This window comes from Polychytrium aggregatum (assembly GCF_025602895.1).
Source record: "Polychytrium aggregatum strain JEL109 chromosome Unknown BJ171scaffold_1, whole genome shotgun sequence".
In the NCBI taxonomy this organism is placed as follows: Eukaryota; Fungi; Chytridiomycota; class Chytridiomycetes; order Polychytriales; genus Polychytrium; species Polychytrium aggregatum.
The window spans coordinates 649,174-669,179 of record NW_026516203.1 but is presented as its reverse complement, the minus strand read 5'-3'; the positions used below and the strand labels follow the sequence as shown (position 1 = coordinate 669,179).

The window sequence follows — 20,006 nt, the reverse complement described above, 5'->3', positions numbered from 1 at the left end:
TTGCTGGATATGTTCGGGCTTGACGTGACCAACAAGGCGGGGCAGGCGCGCACACAGCCACAGCCGCCAGCAGCACTGGAGCAGAAAGCGTTCACGGCAGCACAGAGAATGCGGCAGCGATGGCAGGGACGCACCGCATCGACAGCCAACAACACCACAGCACTGCAGAAGCACTCGCACTGACAACACAGCACAGGGCAAGCAGCGGCTGTGGCCGAAATAGCTGGAGCAGACAGCAATCACACAGACAATGGGACGCACAGCGAACAAAGGCACCAACAATATCGCCGCTGCCCACAGCGACAGCGCGAGCCAGCACCAGCGCGTCTGCGCGCCGTGAACAAAGACAGCCCCATTCCCGCGTGGGGTAGCCTTGTCTGGCCGGCGCGGTCTGGCTCTGTGCGACAGTCGCGAGCAGCGCGGCGCCGGTGCCGAGAGGCGGCACGAGCTCATGGACAACGGCGACAGTGGGGAGCACCGGCGGCGCTGGTGCGAGGCGAGAGGGGGAGGGCAGCCTGGAGTGCCTCGGGATCGGCCTCGGATTTGGGGGGTATCGCCGGCGAGATGGACGGTGCCGCCGTCTGCCAAGCGAGCATCGGGCGAGCATCGGGCGAGCATCGAGCGAGCATCGAGCCAACACCGACCCAACACCGACCCAGCATCGACCCAAGCGACAGCGCTGTGCTGTGGCTGCCGATCCGTCCTGGTGCTCTGTCTGTCCACGGCAGTGCCGTCGCGCGGCTGTCCTTGTTGCAGCTTTGTTGGCCGCCTTCCCTTTTTTGATCGCTCTCCCCCGTCTCCCCTTTGCCGGCGCGCCGTCCTTCTCGCCCCCCTCTCGCTCACCCCTCGCCCGCCCCTCGCCCGCCCCTCGCCGCTCCCGCTGGCCCTGTCCTCCCTCCGTGCGCCCTTCCGGCCTGGGGTCTCGCCCCTTCGTCGCCTCTCCGCCGATAAAACCAGGCTTTCGCCGCTTGCCACTCGCTCTTGCATCCAAAGGGGGCATCTGTGCTGTCTGCCTGAGCCCGCACCCTCCTGCGTCTCATCGTCTTTGCTCTTGCTCTCCGCTTCTCTGGCTCCTTGGCTTCCTCTTGTCTGTCGGCCTCGTCTCTGGAAGATCCTGCCTGTCCCCTTCCACCTCCCTCGGATCCTTCCCTCGAATCTCCTTCCTGTCTCGTCGGCTGCTGTCTGCCCAGCTGGCTCTTTTGGGTCCATCGTCGTCGGTCTTACGTCTCGGCCGTCTCTTCCTGTCGCCTGTCCCGCCCGTGGTCTTGTCTTGTCCAAGTTCAGTCCCTGGACACTCCGGGCTCTCTCCACCCACACACCTCGGCCACCGTCAAGCCATTTTTTTTCTTTCCTTCCTTCCTTCCTTCTGGACCCTCCTTGCTCCAGCTCGATTGCGATCGCTTCCCAAGACTCTCTCGGGATACCAAATACGACTCTCTGTCCCCAACCGACACTTGAATGATTCCAACGTCTTCAGCCATGATCCACCATCTCCCCCCGGCAATGACCACGACGCCCTCCAACCCGTCAGTCACTGTATGTTGAGTATATGATCCCTGTGTCTGCTGCTGGATCTCGGCGACGGAACACCATGACAGCGTCGAGCTGCCTCCTGGTCGCTTCCACCCACCAGATCGCGAGGAATCAGCGAGTGCGGCCATGGCCATCGCCCTGATGGTCCCAATTGTGCTGTCTCCGGGATATCTTGCATTCGGCTTGTTGGAAGCTTTGTCCGTCTTGGCCAGCTCTCCCAAGCACGGCCGAGCACTACTCAGCTCAGCTCCTCGGGGCCGCTTGCACCTCCATCTGCCACTTGCTCCTTTGCTATTTGGTCCTTGCGACTCGCACGCTGTACTTGTTCCATCGCAGCCGAGACTAATCACCACGCTCTCTCCATGGACCCGCCTGTCTGTCTGTTATCTGTCCGTCCATCCGTCCCTGCAACTCGATCCAACAGGAGGACATCACCACGATCTTTGTTGTTGGCTTCCCCGAGGATATGCAGGAGCGAGAGTTCCAGAACATGTTCACTTTCTCCTCCGGCTTCGAGGCCGCCACCCTCAAGATTCCATCTCCTGGCGAGTCCGAGGAGAGCGGCGGCCGTAAGCAAATTGTAAGTTGTGACTCTGCTTCCACGCTGTTGACCTGTGTGGGTCGGGTTAGCTTGTCCATTGGCCAGTAGCAAAAGCAGCAGCAGCGGCAGCAGCACCGGCGATCCGATGGCTGTCCAAGAGTACTCGCCGATGCCCTGGACATACACACAGACAGATCAATGCACGGGACATATCTGTCGGCCTACCCGTCTCTGCCGAGTCTGTCGAGTCTGATTCGTGCAGTCGACATGTTTCGGTGCTGTCCGTGTCCTGGCCAGATCCGGCCGTGGCTGTACTACCCCTGCACAATGCTCAATCGCCCGCCATGGCTCGTGGGCTCCCCTAGCGTGATAGGCTGCTTTCGTAGAGGTCACTTGCAACTCGCCCCCCCCCCTCTCAGTGTGCGCGCTGCATCTCGTGCTCATCACGCTCCTTCTCGGACCTGTCCCCAGATTGGCTTTGCCAAGTTCCGAACCCGCCACGAGGCCCAGGAGGCCCGCGATCTCCTCACCGGCCGCAAGGTCGACGCCGAGCGGGGGTGCATCCTCAAGGCCGAGATGGCCAAGAAGAACCTGCACACCAAGCGCGGTCTTTCCAACGACCTGATCAACACCTATGGCTCGCCCGCTGGTCCGCGCAGGCTCAACAGCCACACCCAAAAGCTCCTCAACGACCCGCTCAACGACGCCCACTCGTACGACAGCCCCCTCCCGATCCCAAAGGATCTGCGCGATCTCATCAGCCCCACCGACATTTTTGAATTCTTCTCGGCGCCGCCCGAGCGCGAGGTGCCCAACTTTTTGTCGCATCGTCAAGAGTCCTACCACGACTCGCTCTACCCGGAGCCCCTGATGCCCGGCTCCTTCGCAAACGACATGCTCGACATGCCGACCCCATCCCGCTTTGCCAGCGCCTCGGTGCCCCTCCCGACCCCCACGTCCACGCCCACCACCATCCCCAACCCGCGCTCGGGCCTGTACATGCCTCTGGATTCGTTCGACAAGTTTGGCCCAGCCCCGGACCACCCGGACCACGGCTACACCAGCCTGCTTTCTCGCAGCCAGACCTCCCAGTCCTACGACCGCGTCTTCAACAGCGCCCTGTACCCAAACGAGAGCATGATAATGAGCACCAGCATGTCCACCCCCCGCGTCAACTCCACCGGCCGTGCCCTGGGCCTCAGCATCAACACGTCGTTCCTGTCCGTCCGCAACAACTCCATCTCGGGCCAATCGAGCCCCCCGCCTGCCTCGGCACCTGTCTTCCCTCTGAGCACAAGTTACAACCGGAACGGCGCCAACAACGGCGACAGCAACCTGCCCTGCAACACCCTCTATGTCGGCAACCTTCCCATGAACGCCTCCGAGGACGAGCTGCGAAAGATCTTTTCGCGGTGCATGGGCTACAAGCGCATGTCGTTCAAGCTCCGCCCCAACGGACCCATGTGCTTTGTCGAGGTATGTCTGTCGAGTCTGGTGCGGCGCGGCACAATCGGGCATTGCCCTCCCCCCCCTGTCCCGCACGATCGCACCTTCCCCCTGTCCTGCCAAGCTAACTCGGCGTCCGTGTCTTCGTGTCCACTCTAGTTTGAGGACGTCAGCTACGCGGCCCTTGCCTTGCAGGAGCTCAACGGCCAGCACCTGACCAGCTCCATGAAAGGCGGCATCCGCCTGAGCTTCTCCAAAAACCCCCTGGGCGTGCGCTCGGCCGTGCCCTCCTCTCCTATGACCAACTCGGCATTCCCATACCCCCCTGTGACCACCGCCCCCGCCGTTGCGGCCTCGGTCACAGCAGCTGCCAATGCCACGGTCTCGCAGGCCCTCATCGACAAGGAAAACCGCGGTGGCCTGCAGCTGATCCACGGTCACTGAGGCCAACTTTTGAGGTCGTGGGCTGGACAGATTCCGCCGGCGCCTGTCGAGAGTGCATCATCTATATCAGGAACGACCTTATAACTCGTTTGCTTTTTTCTTTTTTCTCTTTCTTTCCTACTTTGTCATCCATTTCCACATCCTTCACAACAAGCATTCCTGATTCGATTATCTTTCTTTTATTGCTCATTTCCATCCTGTGCGTTCTCCACCCCCTCTCCTCCCCGTCTTTCCCTCTCGCTCCGCTTAGTGCATGTCTTTCTCGACCTATGTTTGTCGCGATTGGGTTGAAGGAAAACGATCGCCGGTCCGGCTCCCCCCTCCTGCGTTTCTTCTGTCATCTTCACCGCCCGCCGCTTTCTCCACCACTCTCACGACCCGACCGCCGCCCCCCCATCGGTATGCTTTACCACTCATTTTTTTCTCTTTCTTGCCTTCTTTGCTGGTTGCCGGGCTCACCGCAATCGCGCCAGTTCGATAGACGACGAACTGTGTGCATGCTTGCCTGTCCCCGTGCCCGCCCAATCAACCCAACCACTCCACACACCACACCGCACTTATCCATCACCCACGCTCCACTCCACTCCACTCCACCATCATGAATCATTGCTTCCATTTCGCTTCACTGCCATGCTTTCTGCACCTAGTAGCCCACCGTCCCATGGACAAAGTTCATTCATCCCACCTGCCTTCCATGCTCGCCATTATCATTATTTTGCTGCTAATTCTCTCACCCTTTTTATTATTATTATCATTGCTATTTTACTCGTGATGCGTCCCTCCGCCTTCCCCGCCCTCCTCTCTCTCTTCTCTCATCTCACTCATCCCGTCATCCCACCTCCCTGCGCTCCCATCCCGTCAGTCGCACCTTCAATCTGCACAAGCATAGCCCTTCTTCTCCCTCTCAATCTACTTATCTCCCCTCCCCCCCCCTCGATTCATTTGCTGCCACTTTGGTCTTGTTGGGAGCCAAGCAGCGGCTCTTTGATTCTTGCTCCGATTTATGACGTTTCTATTATTCTCCTTTTTCTTTCTTCTTTCTTTCTTTCTCTCTTTCTCTCTTTCTATTCGAGGGTAGACTTGATTTCCTTGCGAACAAATGGTCTTGTACAGTATACAATTGATTCAGACAACACATCGAACTGGAACATGTCGTTCATCACGCATGGTGCATGATGGTGCTTGGTGTGCAGTGTGATCGGGTCGTATTGGACATGTCGGCCAGGTGCCGTCTCGAGAGCTTTCAATTTGGATGATGGACTGAAACAAGAGGCCCTGAAAAATGACAAAGCCGTCACAAAGCCGGGTATCTCGTGTTCTGTCCCCTCACCTCTACATCTCATCATCCTGCAACCCCGTCCAGCCATGCTGACCACAACCAGCAGCCAGCTCTATTCCTGCCCTGCCCACGGCACCGACCACGACCTGTTCCTCTCATACCAAGCCCAGACTGATGCCGACACTGTCCAAGCTCTGAAGGAGGTGCTCACCTCGGTCGCCCTCCGTCGATATGGCAAACCCCTTTCCGTCTTCCACGATGTCGACTGCCTCAACAACCCCAGCGACCCTCAAGCCAGCTCCATCAGTGCCCTCCCCACCAGCAAGGCCGTCTTCCTGCTCCTCAGTCGGGCATCGTTCGAACCTATGATTGAGAACACCCTCTCCGGCCAGGAGGACAATGTCGTCCTCGAAATCAAGACCGCCCTCGACCTCAAGGATGCCAATCTCTCCCTCCCTGTCCTTCCCCTCGGAATCGCCACCAAGGAGACCAAGGATGGTGTCGATGACTTCACTCCCTTCTTGCCACACATGGTGTCCCTCCCCGACGACCCTGCCTTTACCTCGCTCAAGCAGACCCTCGGCCGAGTGAACCGGATCCAGTCCTTTGGCTTCCGTCCCGACCAGATGCACAAGCGAGTCTACCGCCTCCTCAACCTCGTCCATCCCATCCCACCCAACATGGAGTTCATTACGACCATCCATTACATATACTTTTGCGACTCCAAGTTCCGATTCGATCCCGTCCACCTCGATATCCTGCTCAAGCAACTCACCCTGACTGGCCGCGCCGTCATCTCTGGCATGGGTGGCATGGGCAAGTCCGTCCTCGCCATCCAGATCCTGTTCTTCATGATGGGCATTATGAATGCGAGCAACAAGGACGACCTCCTCGCCATCAAAGCCGAAACCATCGGCATCAAGCCGCAGTACCGCCAGGTCTTCTGGATCAACTGCTCGACTGAGTCGACTGCCCTCGATGGACTCATCGAGATGTTCCCTGGCATCAAGCCCGATGAGATCAAGGAACATGCCTCGAGGTTCCTCGCCAACACCCACGGCTATCTCCTGGTGCTCGACAATGTCGACGACATCAGCGTGGTCGACTCTGTGTTTGAGCACTCCAAGTCGGTCGGGTTCAGCGGCGATGTGGTGGTGACGACCCGGCTGGCCTCGCTGCCTCCTGGTGCATTCGCCAGTGCTCTCAAAGCCAAGATCCCTGGATACAAACATGACCCACTCCGTCTCAGCAACTGGGACCACACCACCACACTCGACTATATCATGTCGTCATCGCCAATGATTGTCCAGCGACTTGTGTCGGACGAAGCCAGGAAATCCCTCGACAACATCGTGGCCAAGATCAGCGGATATCCACTCGTCATCCAGACATTCATGACGTTTGCCGAGAACTACGACACTCCCCTGTCGGAGCTCGAGGCCACGTTTGCAGGAGCATTGGCGCTGCAGGATGGCGAGGACGACACGCGGTCGTCGCTCAAGGTGATTGTGGATCTGTCGCTGGACTCGCTGATGAAGCGAGGAGATGAGGGCATCGAGGCGGCCAGGCTGTTCGGTGCCCTCAGTCTGGTGGCGCCGACCAACATCCAGTTCGAGTTGATCAAGGAGATCGCACAGAAGATGGAACTCAAGACCGAGGGTGAGTTGAGTGGATCGAAGTGCAATCAATGGTGCTTGTGCATGGAGCTGACCAGTCCATTCCACAGTGACCGATCTGATCAAGATGATGGTCCAGAGCGGCCTCCTCCGAAGTGGAAACGAGGGACGGTACTCGACGCACTCGCTCACTCAGCAAGTGGCTCGAGAGTATGTCCAAGCACACAATGAAATGAATGCTGAAGGCATCGAAGATGTAGTAGGTATAGTATTATTTGAGCTGACCAAGGATCAGAACCTCAAGGCACAAGTATTTGCCGAACACCTTGCCCGACATGTCGAGATCGCAGTCCCAGAGAGATCTATTCCAAGGACATCCACCAGTGCATCGTTTTGCGCCATGGACAATTATTGGAATCCAGGTTTTTGTATGATAAGGCCGCTGCAACTTACCAAGACAACTTAGAACGTGCCATCAAATATTATGGGACCCGAGAGCATTTCATTATTGCATCCATCATTCATCACATCGCCAAAGTGCACTATAATCAGAGCAACTTTGAAGCATCGCTCGTCTGTCATAACGAGGCCCTCGACATCAAAGTCAAGGTCTATGGCACCCGCGAACATCCAGATGTACTCGCATCCCTCAAAGATATCGCCAAAGTTTCAACTGAACTTGATCGTCTCGACGAAGCCCTACAGCTTATCAACCCTGTTGGAGCACTCGCTACCAAGATCCATGGCACTCGTATACACCTTGATGTTGCTTCGTTCCTCACTGTCTTGGGCGAGGTGAGGTGTGAGCAAGGGCATCTCAGCGAAGCCCATCAACACTTTAGCGAGGCGCTGGACATTCTACTTGAGCTCTATGGCACTCGCGATCATCAAAATGTTGCCGCCGTAACTGGCTTTCTGGCCAACGCTGTGCACCTCCAAGGGCGCCTGGGCGAATCTCTAAAGCTATATCAAGATTCACTTGACACCACAATCACGCTAGAAGGCACTCGAGAAAGCCCAGAGGTGGCCCCAATCCTGACCCATATGGGCCAAGTAGCTTCAGAACTGGGAAACTACGATATGGCGGTCCATTTCCTTCAAGAGTCACTCGAGACCAGTGTCAAGATTTATGGCACTCGGGTTCACTCCGGGGTAATCACAGCTATAAGGGCTTTGGGCGGAGTAGCGTATTATCAAGGACGCCTGGACGAAGCACTGGACTATTTTGAAGAGTCGCTTGAGCTCATTGTCAAGGTCTATGCCACTCGTGAGCATTCTGAAGTCGCCGTAACTCTCGACAACATTGCCACAATTTGGAAGGCGAAAGGGAAACTGAGCAAAGCGAGCGCACTCTATCAAGAGGCTTTGGCGATATACATCAAAATCTATGGCACCCGTCATCACCACAGAGTTGCCAGCGCGCTTTTCCAGCTCGGTGGAATCGCATATCAGGAAAGCCGCTATAATGACGCTTGGGACCTCTACCAGGAGGCGGTGGACATCAAGGTCCAGGTGTTTGGCACTCGCAGCCACGCGGATGTCGCCACGACGATCCATAACATGGCCCTGGTGGCGATCGCACAAGATCGACGAGACGAGGCGATGCGACTCTTGCAGCAAGCCATCGACATTTATTCGCTAGTGTTCGAGACGCGCGAGCACCCAGAGATCGCGGCAGCCCTTTCAAACATGGGCGTGATCGAATTTGATCTGGGTCATCTGAACGAATCCCTCGAGCTCCTTCAAGAATCCGTCGCCATCAGGGAGAAAGTCCTTGGTACTCGCGAGCACAGTGCAATTGCCTCGAGCCTCAATCAGATGGGGATGGTGGCATGCGATCAGGGGCGCCATGACATTGCCTTTCAGTACTACCAAGAAGCCCTGGATATATTTGTCAAGATCTATCAAACCCACCATCACTCGGACGTGGCTAGTGTTCTGAACAGTATCGGTGATGCCAAGTTCCATACCTTGCGATTTGACGAGGCGATGCATTGCTATCAAGAAGCCCTCGAGATCTGGGTGCAGATCTACGAAACTCGCGAGCACATTCAGGTGGCTATCGCCCTGGGCAAAATGGGGAACATGGCCGTGCAGAGAGGGAATCTTGACGAAGCGCTAAGGCACTACCAAGAGTCCCTTGACATCAAGATCGCGATCTATGGAACTCGCGAGCACTCCTCGGTTGCGACAGATATCAACAACATGGCTGGGGCCACAACGGCGCAAGGCCGCCTGGACGAGGGCATGCGCCTCTTCCAAGAGGCGCTGGACATCAAAATCAACATTCTCGGAACCCGTGTCCATAAGGAGATAGCGGTCATCCTCAGCAATATGGGCTGTATTGCCGGAAGCCAAGGACGGTTGCTCGAGTCCTTCGACCTACACCAAGAGGCCTTGGGCATTTTTCTCAGAGTTGTGGAAAGTCGAAGCCATGTTTTTGTTGCGAAAGCGTATCAAAACTTGGCCGTGGCCGCCACAAATCTCGGTCGCCAAGAACTGGCCCTCGAGTCATTTAAAGAAGCCATCGATATCTATTCTGGAATCATTGGCACCCGCCAGAATGCAGAAGTCACGGCCATGCTCGAGTGCATGGGCCGGATCGAGTATCAAAGAGGAAAATTCGAGGAGGCACTTGCTCTCTATCAGGAATCCCTCGATATCCAGGTCCAGATGCTTGGTTCCCATGGGCACCCCTCCACCTCTACAACCATCGGCAACATTCGCCACGTCTTGAAAGCTCTCGGGCGGCACGCTGAAGCCCAGGAAGTGTCTTCCTCAGCGACTTGATGCATGGCTCACAGAAGGCCTCGGTGCTGCTTGCTGTTTCTGCGAGGCTTTCTGTATTGAAATCTGCAACAGCGAATCATATGAATGACTGCGATGGCTCGATCGATATGCGACATAACATGCCGTGGAACCAGAATGCCGTGCAGTGCTCCTACCAACGCCAGTGCCGTGCAGATCGCCGCTGACCGAGCGGATCGCCGTCGTTCGGTGGATCGGCTTTCACCAGGACTTTCACATGACAGACAACAGCACACCATGACATTCGTCACGTGTCGCAGCGCCTGGACAATCCAACACCTCCCCGCTCACCACCCATCCCGCTCGCCTCCGCCTTGCCCCTCATCTTGTTCCCAGCACATCCTCTCGCCTCGCTCCATCATCGTTGACATGGATTTGAAAACTGAAAAGGGCCTTCCTTTGCCTCCCGTCGAGGTCACCGAAGCGCCTCCGAGCTACACCGCCAGCACGTCCGGCGAGTCCTATTCTGCCTCGCCCTCAGCCCCCAGCAGCGTCGTTGCTGCTGAGCCCCTTGCGCCTGCATCGGTGGATCTCAAGTCCACCGTCCCGAGTGCGGACGCCGCCGCCTCCCATCCGCACAACGACTCCCACAAATCCCAAGAAAACCGTCTCGGCGGTGTGGCTATTCTTGGTGGAACCACCATGGACCTGACCCAAACTCTGTTCGTCCGCGGAGAGCCCGTTGTCGTCAGTGCCGTCTCGCTCCTGGGCAGCATCGACATCACCGTCCCTTCCAATGTTGAGGTGGTCCAGCAGGGCATCTCCATTCTTGGCGAGTAAGTTTGGCATCCACCCAACCTGGTCAGCCGTAAAACGTTGCTGGCGCTGTCTGGCAGACCGGAGTGACTGCATCAGAACCTTGGGAAGGGTGCACGCAGTAGGAATCTCAAATGCAAGTCAAGGTAGCAGCCACATCTCGTGATAGTCGTCCGACATAATGCAGTGCAGCAGAGGCAAACTCCATGCATGCCAGCTTCAAGATCGGGATCGGCATCCAACCTGCACACCTGGGGTGTCGGTCATGATCAGCCAAATCACCGACCCATCTGTTGCTGCCTGGAAGCTCACCGCGACAATCTATTCTCTTTAATTGCTGCTTCAACTGCAACGCCCATGCCAGCTTCACGACCAAACGCAATCCTGCCAACACAGGCGACATTGTTGCGACAATCCGGATCGTTGGCGTTGCCATCTTGGGCTCTGTCACCATCAAGTTTTCGGACCAGCCTGCTCGCTTCAAGTGAATGCAGCCCTTGTCTTTCTCTCCACCGACTGATGCCCTGGCTTGCTCGTGTATTCGCCGCTGCCTCCGTCCTTCCGCTGTTTTGGACCTCAAGCTGCACTCTGATGCGCTCTGCTGTGCCATGCCCATCAGCCCCGCTATATATCCAGCCCATCCACACCTCACTGACTCTGTGCCTGTATGTGCGTATTTGAATCTACCTTTGAGCTGCATTCTGACCGCACAGCGCCTCCAGACCAAACCAGATAATCAGCCCCCAGGAGCAACTGCGATCCGTCAGAGGCCGAGGCTTGAAACAGCGCTGCCATGATGCAGTTCACCCATCATGAAGTCAAGTGAAATGCCCAGTGCCTTTGATCAGCGAGACAGCATTGATCCTCGGCCTTGCGCATATCCACCTCGTCCGTCCCATGTCTGTCAGCATACTTTTGGCCGAGATCCCATTTCTGTCGCAGGGCGGGCGATTTGCATCCTCACCTTGGCGGTCATTTGCGCGGGAATTTGGCTCTGGATGCCCCTCATGCGATCCTGCTCTATTTGGTCTCGATCCTGAGAAGCTTTGCCGGCGCTCGATCCCAAACCTCGTCGTGCGTCCCTGGGTGTTTCAAAGCAGCATGTCACTGATTGAACTGCTTCAGTCCGCCTGCTTGCTCTTGCCGCTGGTTGTGCATCTATCGGCTGCAGCCTCGGGCTATGTTTGGTGCGTCCGTCGCTCGGCAGCAATAGTCAAGCCCGATCCGATCGCAGTTGGAGAAATACAAAAAGAATGGCTCTTGCTTATCCTCTGCTAATGATGGCTTCTGCCTGGCCAGGCAAGTGAGCTTTGCTGATCCCAGCGGCAACAGCATCTCGTACGTCGCCCCTGGAGCGTCCTATATCCTCTATGCCCAAGTTCTCGACAAAGTAAGTGAAGCCGACCCCGCCGGAATGCAGCCATACTGACGGCGCCACATCAAGCATTGCACTGCCCTCGGCATGCCTCTGAGATGTGCTTCTCGCTGATGTCCTGGCGCACGAAACTGCAGAGCACTGGACAAGCGTGCACGAGCTGCTCGAAGCAACTCCTCTTCTCGGGCAACTATCCTATCGTCACCGTCCTCAGCCGAGACGAGTTTGCATTTGCAGATAACATCTTCACCTCCATCAACGGTGAGCGACATCGCACATCGCACACGCCTCTCCTTCGTTGGTGAGCTGGGGGAGCGGTCACTGGAGCACATTCTGGGCATTCCCACGTCCTGATCGGCCCAACATGCTCCATCAACAGCGTCGACTTGGACGGGATCGCTCTGGAGCTTCTCGATGACTGCTCCGGCCACGACCATCCTGCTCCAGATCCAGGTCCGCAGCTATGGCTACTTTTGGATCGATGCCATCAACGGCATCATTCAAACCACCATCGCCCCGCTCCCGGTCGCCTGGTACTATCGAGATCTGGTGAGTCCGGGGCTGCAGCTCAGTCGAGCGATCTTCCAGCCATCATGCCGCCATTGAACGACTCACCGGCTATACATTATGCATTTTGTATGCAATATCCGTGGCAAACGAAACCGACATTTTCAATCGATAGGCTTCCCTTGGATCGCTCTCCTCGGTGTTGAGCCCAGGCGGATACTGGGGAGGATCCCTGGCCATTGCTTTGGCTCAGATGCCAGCTGTGTCGACGCTGTGGTTCGCTGGCCCCTCAGCGAGCACTTCGCCATCGACTACGGTCTTGGTGAGCTTTGACGGCTTCCAAACCTTCAAGGCGCTCGTCATTCAGCCTCCAAACGCAGTTCCGGGTAACAACCCACTCGCACTCTGCCCGCTGCTCGCTGCTCGCTGCTCGCCCAGCAACAAACGCTTCCTCGCCTCTGGCAAGAGAGCGTCGACGGAATGGTTGATTCGACGGGCTTTTTGGTTTCCTAACGCCGTCAAATTGCTGCTGTATAGTTTCAAATCTGTGCGGAGGACCCAACACAATGAACATTCGCCAGATTGTTGCTCTGACAAACAGCTTTGTGGCTGTCACTGACAGCGGCGTATTTCAACTGACCGACTCCCAGGTATATTCCAGCTCGATGGTCGCGGCCAAATATCACATCCGGCTGCGAATGAACAACAGTCCTGATCTTGGAGCTGTATTGACTTTCCCCCCTCACCAAACTTTAGGGAGCATTGACATGGAACCTGGTGCTGCAGCAGTGTGTCACTCGCATGATCTACGCAGCGCAGGAGCCTGCGTTTAACGAGCTCGAGAAGTGGGCTCCGCTTCTACTGATTCAGTCCTCCAGCTCGCGAGGGCCACGAGCCTGGCTTCTGGCGAACGAAACCAGCGCTTTATCGGAGCTTCTGGTAGGTTCCCACGCGCCGTACATACTGTCCTGACCCCAGGAGCTCCACGCAGGACAGAAGTTGAGATTGCTCTCGCTCCAAACGATATCATATGAGAGGCGATCCAAGGCTGGGAGAGGCGGTTTCCACTTGATTGACCCTCGCTCCAGGCGAACTGACGGCTCTATGCATGCACAACTCGATTTATAGAGCTCGAGCGGGGCCACATATGCGGAAGCAATGGGTGTGTTGCCTCAGCGGCTCACACTTCTCGCAGGAGCGGCAAGCACAGCGACAAGCGACGGGGCTGTATTGTTAGTCCAGTCGTCCGGAAGCGGATACATCATCGTGCAATACCAGATATATATGGTAACGTATATTGGCCTCGCACCATTCTGCATCCTCTGCAAGGCACCAGTCCTCACAGACACCGGAGTGGTGGTCTTGCTACTCCCGCTGACGCCAGCACCATACGTCTGGATCCATGATTTGATACTGCTGCTGCGACATTTCATCTGCAGCAATCGTGGAGCAACCTGTATACATTCCCATCCACAGTTCCTGTGGGTAAGCTCAGCGCACCAGACGTGATTGTCACCGGAATCACCTCCGCATCTTTGTCATCTTCGAAGCCTCACGAACCAGACATCGTGGCAGAGAGTGTATGTGCTTGAGCTCCATGAGGCAGCACGCTAATTATTTCACGGAAAACACAGCGACAAGCACCAATGGGGTGTATGCTGCTTCGAACCTCATTCAAACAGCGACTGGGCTTTGGACCGGCACTACGTACACCCTCGTTCTCAGCGATATGGCCATGCATCGCGACATATCAAGAACTTTGTTTGTGTGGGGCAACGCCCTGTTTGTGAGGTAAGGAGCAGCAGTCTTGCAGCTATGGTAGAAGGAAGGGACTCATCGAGGCTGGTAGGCAGCTACTCTGCCCCAACCAATGTCAGTTTGCACAAGCTGGATCGACTCGTTGCGACATCTGGGGTGCAGAACCGACATCCACATCTCGAAAACACTCACCGCACTCACCGCACCTCATCCATGCCAGTCTCGATGGTGGCGCATCGTTTGTGCTGCTGCTGTCTTTCTCCAGTGCGAGCACGACCATCACGTCCTTTGCAAGCGATGTCGGTGGACTCTTTGTCGTCGAAACATCGGACAACCAGCTCTGGATGGGGCGTGTTAGCTACGCTTCCATGATCCAGCTCTACGGATCTCGCTCGACACCATCTACGTCCTACACGCCGTTCTTTGACATCAACGGCTATCTGAATGAGCTACAGCTGAGCGCCACCGGCGTTGCAGTTCAGGAGATTCCGTTGCAGGCCATCGGCGTTGTCGCCTACATGAGGTCGCTGACCTGCCCGTATTCAGGCATGGAGTTTATCTTGCCCCCAAACTCAGAGTACTACATTCGGAGGTAGGTGATGAGGCCCGGAGCTATCACGCCTCCGGGCTTTCCTCAAAATGGACAATTCACTGGAATCTCTATACCTTCAGTCCGAAATGACGGTCCAAGCTTACTCTGTTGAATCGATCATGCCTTCCTCTCCATCAGCAACGCGCCAACTTCGATATCAAACCTGAGACTTCCGCAATCCATCTTTCTGGACAAGGGCGGTATCTTTTCCTTTCAGATCGTGGTTAGCCCAGCGCCATCTCTCGCAGACATCGAGCAACTCAGCCTGGAGTTTATCCTGAGCGATCCTTACCATATCCAGGCTCAGTGGGCCAAGACCATCGACTGGATAAACAGGGTGGTTGTGTATCAGGCAAGTTTGTGATGCATGCATACAATATTCATCGGATATCCTTTCCAAGCACTGACACAAGCGACATGAATCAATCGTTGACAGGTCACCATCACCGAGTTCGGAACACAGATGGGGTATCTTGGCGTCGGGGAGCAGTTCGGCAAGACACTTTTTACCGTCTTGGTCTCCAACGAGTGTCTGGCGTGCGGATATCAGGTACTCACCACTGGATCTCTGACTCGATCCAACCGGCACACAGCTTGAACCACTCTTGTCGATCGGCAAACTGACAAACTGACAAACAAAACGACATTCCATGATGGATAGGGAGCACACTCGATGATTGTCTACACAGGGTGTCCACCGTTCCAGGGCTTGGTGCTGCCCAGCAGCATCGGAACATGTCCCGGCGACCCGGAAACTCCGTGCTTTTCATTTTCGAACGGTATGCACCTTTCCTGATTCCTCTAAGACCTCCTCTGTATCTAGCCTGTGCCAAGCCCTGCATTGCGAACATTGGTGTGCTGCTGTGAAATAATGCCATTTAGCGATGGATATGGCACTCAGCCGACCCTGGCCGCCTTGCTCATCTGCCGGACCGTGTTCAAACACCCATACCCTCGTTCGTCACCAGACTTTTATATTGACTTTCTGCTCAGCGACTGGATCACGGGCAACATAACTCCGTACAACAGCCCGCAGATGATGCTGATCGTCGGAGGTGGTCCGAGTCTCTCCAGCATACAAATGTATTCCTCCGATCAGATCGCCCGCTTTAACCCAGGCATCAGCGGCTCGGCGCGGTATCTCATTTATACACTCTACGACAGCACCATTTCGTTTGTCAATGCCAGCCTGCCTGTCTCGTGAGTATACGCCGATCAGTCGCAGATATACCCGGCTCATCATCCAGCCGTGGCGCAGTGCATTGAGGGCGTTATAGATATGAGACGCATCCCTCACCCACAGGGCCGATCCATATCTGGCGCCAACTGGCCAATCTGACAATACCCTTGGTTTGCAGATGGGTCTGTCAGCCGAGATCCCCGTGCTATGGAGTGCTGCCCATGGTCAATGGCTGGGAGTCGCCAAACTACTACTTCATGCTCAACATCTCCTTTGACCAGACGTTCACCCAGACATCGTATTGCAGCTCGCAGCTGCAGATGGCCATTCGGGTGTACAGCCTGCCGATCGCCTTCGAGACCAGCTCGATCTTCCTGAGCGTGACGATCCTGTTGGCTGTCGGCGGCTCGTCGCTCTTCATCGTGGGATACTCCAAGATCATGGTCAAGCGGATGCGCACAGAGCTCGCTAAAGTCGCCCCAGAGTCGTTTTCGATCTCCAAGCCGACGTCGTTTATGCTGGTACCGAGCCCTAAACACTCCGAGGCCCGTTTGCGGGCTCTTCAGATCGATCGGTCCGCGCGCGCTTCACGCACACACTCGGATCAGCTCCTGCCCGAAGGGGGTATTGCCGAAGATCACCTGTCCATGGAGCAACCGGCCTCAGTTCCCACCAACTACCGCTCCTCCACCGTATTGCCGCAGCCGATCACAGCGACCATCATCGAGGAGGACTCGCAAGACCTGATGGACAGCCGCGAGAGTACCGGGTCAGCCAAGGACAGCGACTTGGCAGAGGGCAGCCAGGCCAGCTCCATGGACGAAGACGCCGAGAGCATGGAGGGTGAGATCGGCAGTGTCTACGATGATCAGGAGCTTGTGACAGCACCATTAGCACTGCCCATGATGAATCGTCGGATTCCTTTCACCCAACCAGAGTAGCCCCATGACGTGGCTGCTTCCGTGCGGCACTAGCAGGCGAGCCCTGTGTCTTCCTCGATGGCATCTGCTCTATATCACCGACTGCTGGACCAATCAATACGATTCGTGAATTAGAGATGCTCGGCAGATGCGTGGTCCATCTACTACCAGACGAGGGGCACTGTGTGGTTCAAGTCATAGAGCGGGGGAGGGCTGACTCTATTCCGACGATACTTGATCCATTGGTGGAAAGGGCTCAGCAGAATGAATGGCAAGCCGCCGCTGTGTCGTGTTCATGATGGAGCAGAGCAGCCCGTCCAACGATATGGATCCTGGTGCTTTCAGCGAATCGAGGACACAGAGCTGGTATTTCCGAACAGGGCGACTGATGCTTGAAATCAGTAAATATCGTTTCATAGAAGAAGCAGGTTCGTCACCGAGACAGAGTGCAGAGCTGCCAGGCCGTAGTTGTCTTGGTCAGACCAACGGACTACTCCGATCCATTTTCGTCCAGCGAGGTTTCGGTTTTTGCGGCGTCGGCGGGCAGCACATTGGCTTCCGGAGGTGCTGGGTCGGACTTGGTCATGAAAATGCCACCGACGCAGAGGCACAGGAGCGTGAGCAGCAGCGGAGACCAGATCGCCATATTGGGATCGCCGTTGGACTTGAGCATCAACTTGGAAACAGCAAAGCCAAGACCCGTGCCAAAAGCCATGTTGAATCGATGGAAAGCGAACGCCGGGGCTGCGATCGACCGGTCAAAGAGCTTGCCCAAGAGCGAGTAGGTCAGGGTCATGATAATCTGGGGTCCATTATTGCAGTCATAGGTCGGTGGAGAGGAACACGATCGACTGTGAGTGACACTGGATCATATCTTGAGTGCCTGATCGAATTTGCTCAGACACGCCGCGGGTATGCTCGTCAGCCACATCAACGGCTTGCGGCGCAATACGCTCTCAGATCATGAGACGGGATGCACGCGGACACAAGCCACAGGCGAGTGCTTACCGCTTCGGTTGTGCCAAAGCCGGGAGCGACGCCAAATAGCAATGGCAAATTGTTGAACGGGTTCAGGGCTGTCAGCAGGATCACGACAGTACCAAAGACACCGAGCAGCACCAGCGATATGGGGCGGGCGCCGAGCTTGTCGAGCAGCTTGCCGACAATGACGGATACCTATCGAACAGTGGCATTCTGGTCAGCATCGACACCAAAATGCAAAACAGTGCTTGGCATGGGGGGCTGAACCGGGTGCTCAAAATCGCCTCGTGTCAAGCGCAGGCAAGACAGATCCAAGGCAGATCCAAGACAGATCCAGGGTAGATCCAGAGCAGGTGCAAGACAGGGCTGAGCCGGCTTCGCTCTCACACCCACCACGACATTCGCCGAGCCGCTGGTTGCAGTGACATAGAGCTTCATAGCGAGATCGCGAGTTTGGTCTTGCGAGTCGGAGCTGTTGATGAACAGCGGTATCGTTCCACTGTAAAAAGCTGCTCGGCACCAAGTGTTTAACCAATCAGCGGTGCATGAGAAGGGAATAGGGACAGCCCATATAAGCAAAGGGTAGGCATATGCACATGCAAGCGTGGTGCAGCAGATTTGCAACCTCGAGCTTCGGGGCAAACGCCATATGCCGTTGCCAGTGGGCGAGCCTGGAGACATACCCATCTCAAAGGCGTAAACATAAGCCAGAGGCAGCAGCAGAACAATGTTCCGGTACTTGATCATCCGGACGGTCTCCAAGAGACGATTGCCAAGAGACAGAGTCTGGGTGGACGCTTGAACGGGCTGCTCGTCCTCGGGTTCCTCAGGCATGGGTCGATGACATATGAACTCCATCAGGAGCACGCCTGCAGACAGAGAGTCGGTGCGCTCAGCCGGGACGATCGATGCATCGGAGAACCGCAAAGCAGCAGCGAACTTGGCGAACATCATCATTATTTGCAGCCGGAACTAACCCACAAATCCAAGGCTGGTTGTGATGGCCAGGACAGTGACCTAGCGATGGACAGATGCGGTTGGCGCACTGTTAGAGGACACGTCGAGTTGCCGCCCAGGTGAGAATCGAGTTTCTGAAAGAAAATGTGCGCAGGAGACTCCGGCGCTCTCGCGCAGAAACAGCGGCCGTACCGTGGGAATCTTGACGATGAGCAAGAGGGCGGGAAGCAGAGCACCCAAGATAATGGACGACTGGTAGATTCCAAAGAAGATGCCCGAATATGTGCCCATGGTTTCTTTGGTTGATAGTTCGGTCATCCACTTGCTGAGGATCGGCCAACGGTGATGTGAGTTGGCCCATCACGGCGAACGGCACGCACTTGAGGCTGCATCGGCTACCACCTACTGCGTACTGCCGGCCGATCCGGGGCACAAAGCCTCTGTATTGGCGACTCACCCGTGTCCTGTCCAGAGAATCGAGGCACCCAGGCCGAGCAGAACCGACGACGGCATGAGCAGCATGTACTGGATGAGTTCGTTGGTGGAATTTTGAACGGCGATGATGTTGCATATCTCCAAGACCAGGTAACAGATTGAGCCGAGCATCATGGTCCGCCTGGGTCCAAGCGAGAGGGGCTGTCTATTAGCGGAGAGGTACGAGGACACGGCAACGGACGCATGGAAAGCTGACGTCGGCGCCGATAGAGTGATTCCCAGGCTCTCATGTCGGGATCCGTATCGTCCAGGACGGACACAAAACCGATCCACAGACTCAAAATACGCCGCAAGGGTGCCCCAAGACAGAATTCGCCTTGCCTGGACCCGAGTAGCTTGACGATAGTCGATGACACCATGAGATTGCAGAAGGCAAAGGAGAAGTAGAGCAGCGACAGGAACCAGAAGGCCACGGACGGAGAGAGAATGCTCGATGCCAGGCCCTGTGCGGCGCTCGGCCCAAATCACAGCTGGTTAGCCAAGCGCCAAGGGATGAAAGAGCAGCCAGTCGGCTGGGGCCATCCGGTGGCGATTGCACGGCAGCAGGAGCGGGCCGAGCAGGTTGCCAATGCCGGTTGCCGGTGCTGGTTGCCAATGGACGACTCGCTCGAAACAGATTCGGCAGGACAGACGCCCACCTGGACGATTCCATAGGCCACAAACACAAAGACGAAGGCAACCGCCAGCAGAACGGTGTTGGAGAGACGCAGCCACCGCAGGCGCTTGGCCTGGGCGTCGAGGACGAGCTCGCTCATGGTAGATGCGGTGGAAAGAGGGAGCCGCCGGCCAGAGGATCGCTCGGCCAGACGGATATTGGG

At 56.3% G+C, this 20,006-nt stretch overlaps 6 protein-coding genes across 6 annotated transcripts; 5 read left to right on the top strand and 1 right to left on the bottom strand.

Annotated features, from left to right (window-relative positions):
* Positions 1-1,957: 1,957 nt before the first annotated feature.
* BJ171DRAFT_417980 (uncharacterized protein) lies at positions 1,958-3,964 on the top strand (the record flags this gene model as incomplete). Its single annotated transcript, XM_053107318.1, has 4 exons — positions 1,958-2,113; positions 2,546-3,087; positions 3,367-3,550; positions 3,680-3,964. Coding segments are annotated over 4 exons (1,167 nt in total), but the record flags the coding sequence as incomplete, so codon positions are not given.
* A 292-nt stretch (positions 3,965-4,256) lies between these two features.
* Positions 4,257-5,235, top strand: BJ171DRAFT_5873 (uncharacterized protein). Its single transcript, XM_053114423.1, has one exon. It carries the CDS (start codon positions 4,595-4,597, stop codon positions 5,138-5,140), a length of 546 nt encoding a protein of 181 aa, XP_052971774.1. The 5' UTR covers positions 4,257-4,594; the 3' UTR covers positions 5,141-5,235.
* Positions 5,236-5,329: 94 nt separating this feature from the next.
* On the top strand, positions 5,330-9,649 carry BJ171DRAFT_576483 (uncharacterized protein; the record flags this gene model as incomplete). The annotated part of the gene is made up of 3 exons (XM_053113755.1): positions 5,330-6,902; positions 6,970-7,069; positions 7,282-9,649. The coding sequence occupies 3 exons, from the start codon at positions 5,330-5,332 to the stop codon at positions 9,647-9,649; spliced, it is 4,041 nt and encodes a 1,346-aa protein (XP_052971773.1).
* A 304-nt stretch (positions 9,650-9,953) lies between these two features.
* On the top strand, positions 9,954-11,402 carry BJ171DRAFT_5900 (uncharacterized protein). The gene is made up of 2 exons (XM_053114471.1): positions 9,954-10,443; positions 10,788-11,402. The coding sequence occupies exons 1-2, from the start codon at positions 10,037-10,039 to the stop codon at positions 10,909-10,911; spliced, it is 531 nt and encodes a 176-aa protein (XP_052971772.1). The 5' UTR covers positions 9,954-10,036; the 3' UTR covers positions 10,912-11,402.
* A 557-nt stretch (positions 11,403-11,959) lies between these two features.
* On the top strand, positions 11,960-16,915 carry BJ171DRAFT_5930 (uncharacterized protein). The gene is made up of 14 exons (XM_053114510.1): positions 11,960-12,059; positions 12,178-12,347; positions 12,481-12,691; positions 12,843-12,955; positions 13,062-13,244; positions 13,434-13,592; positions 13,745-13,790; positions 13,940-14,096; positions 14,284-14,655; positions 14,794-15,007; positions 15,092-15,205; positions 15,317-15,434; positions 15,624-15,855; positions 16,014-16,915. Exons 2-14 carry the CDS (start codon positions 12,213-12,215, stop codon positions 16,774-16,776), a joined length of 2,817 nt encoding a protein of 938 aa, XP_052971771.1. The 5' UTR covers positions 11,960-12,059; positions 12,178-12,212; the 3' UTR covers positions 16,777-16,915.
* On the bottom strand, positions 16,893-19,955 carry BJ171DRAFT_484757 (major facilitator superfamily domain-containing protein). The gene is made up of 9 exons (XM_053109030.1): positions 19,827-19,955; positions 19,510-19,631; positions 19,151-19,309; positions 18,886-19,018; positions 18,714-18,753; positions 18,420-18,605; positions 18,130-18,245; positions 17,764-17,931; positions 16,893-17,557 (listed from the first exon to the last, which is right to left on the bottom strand). The coding sequence occupies exons 1-9, from the start codon at positions 19,941-19,943 to the stop codon at positions 17,246-17,248; spliced, it is 1,353 nt and encodes a 450-aa protein (XP_052971770.1). The 5' UTR covers positions 19,944-19,955; the 3' UTR covers positions 16,893-17,245.
* Positions 19,956-20,006: the final 51 nt, after the last annotated feature.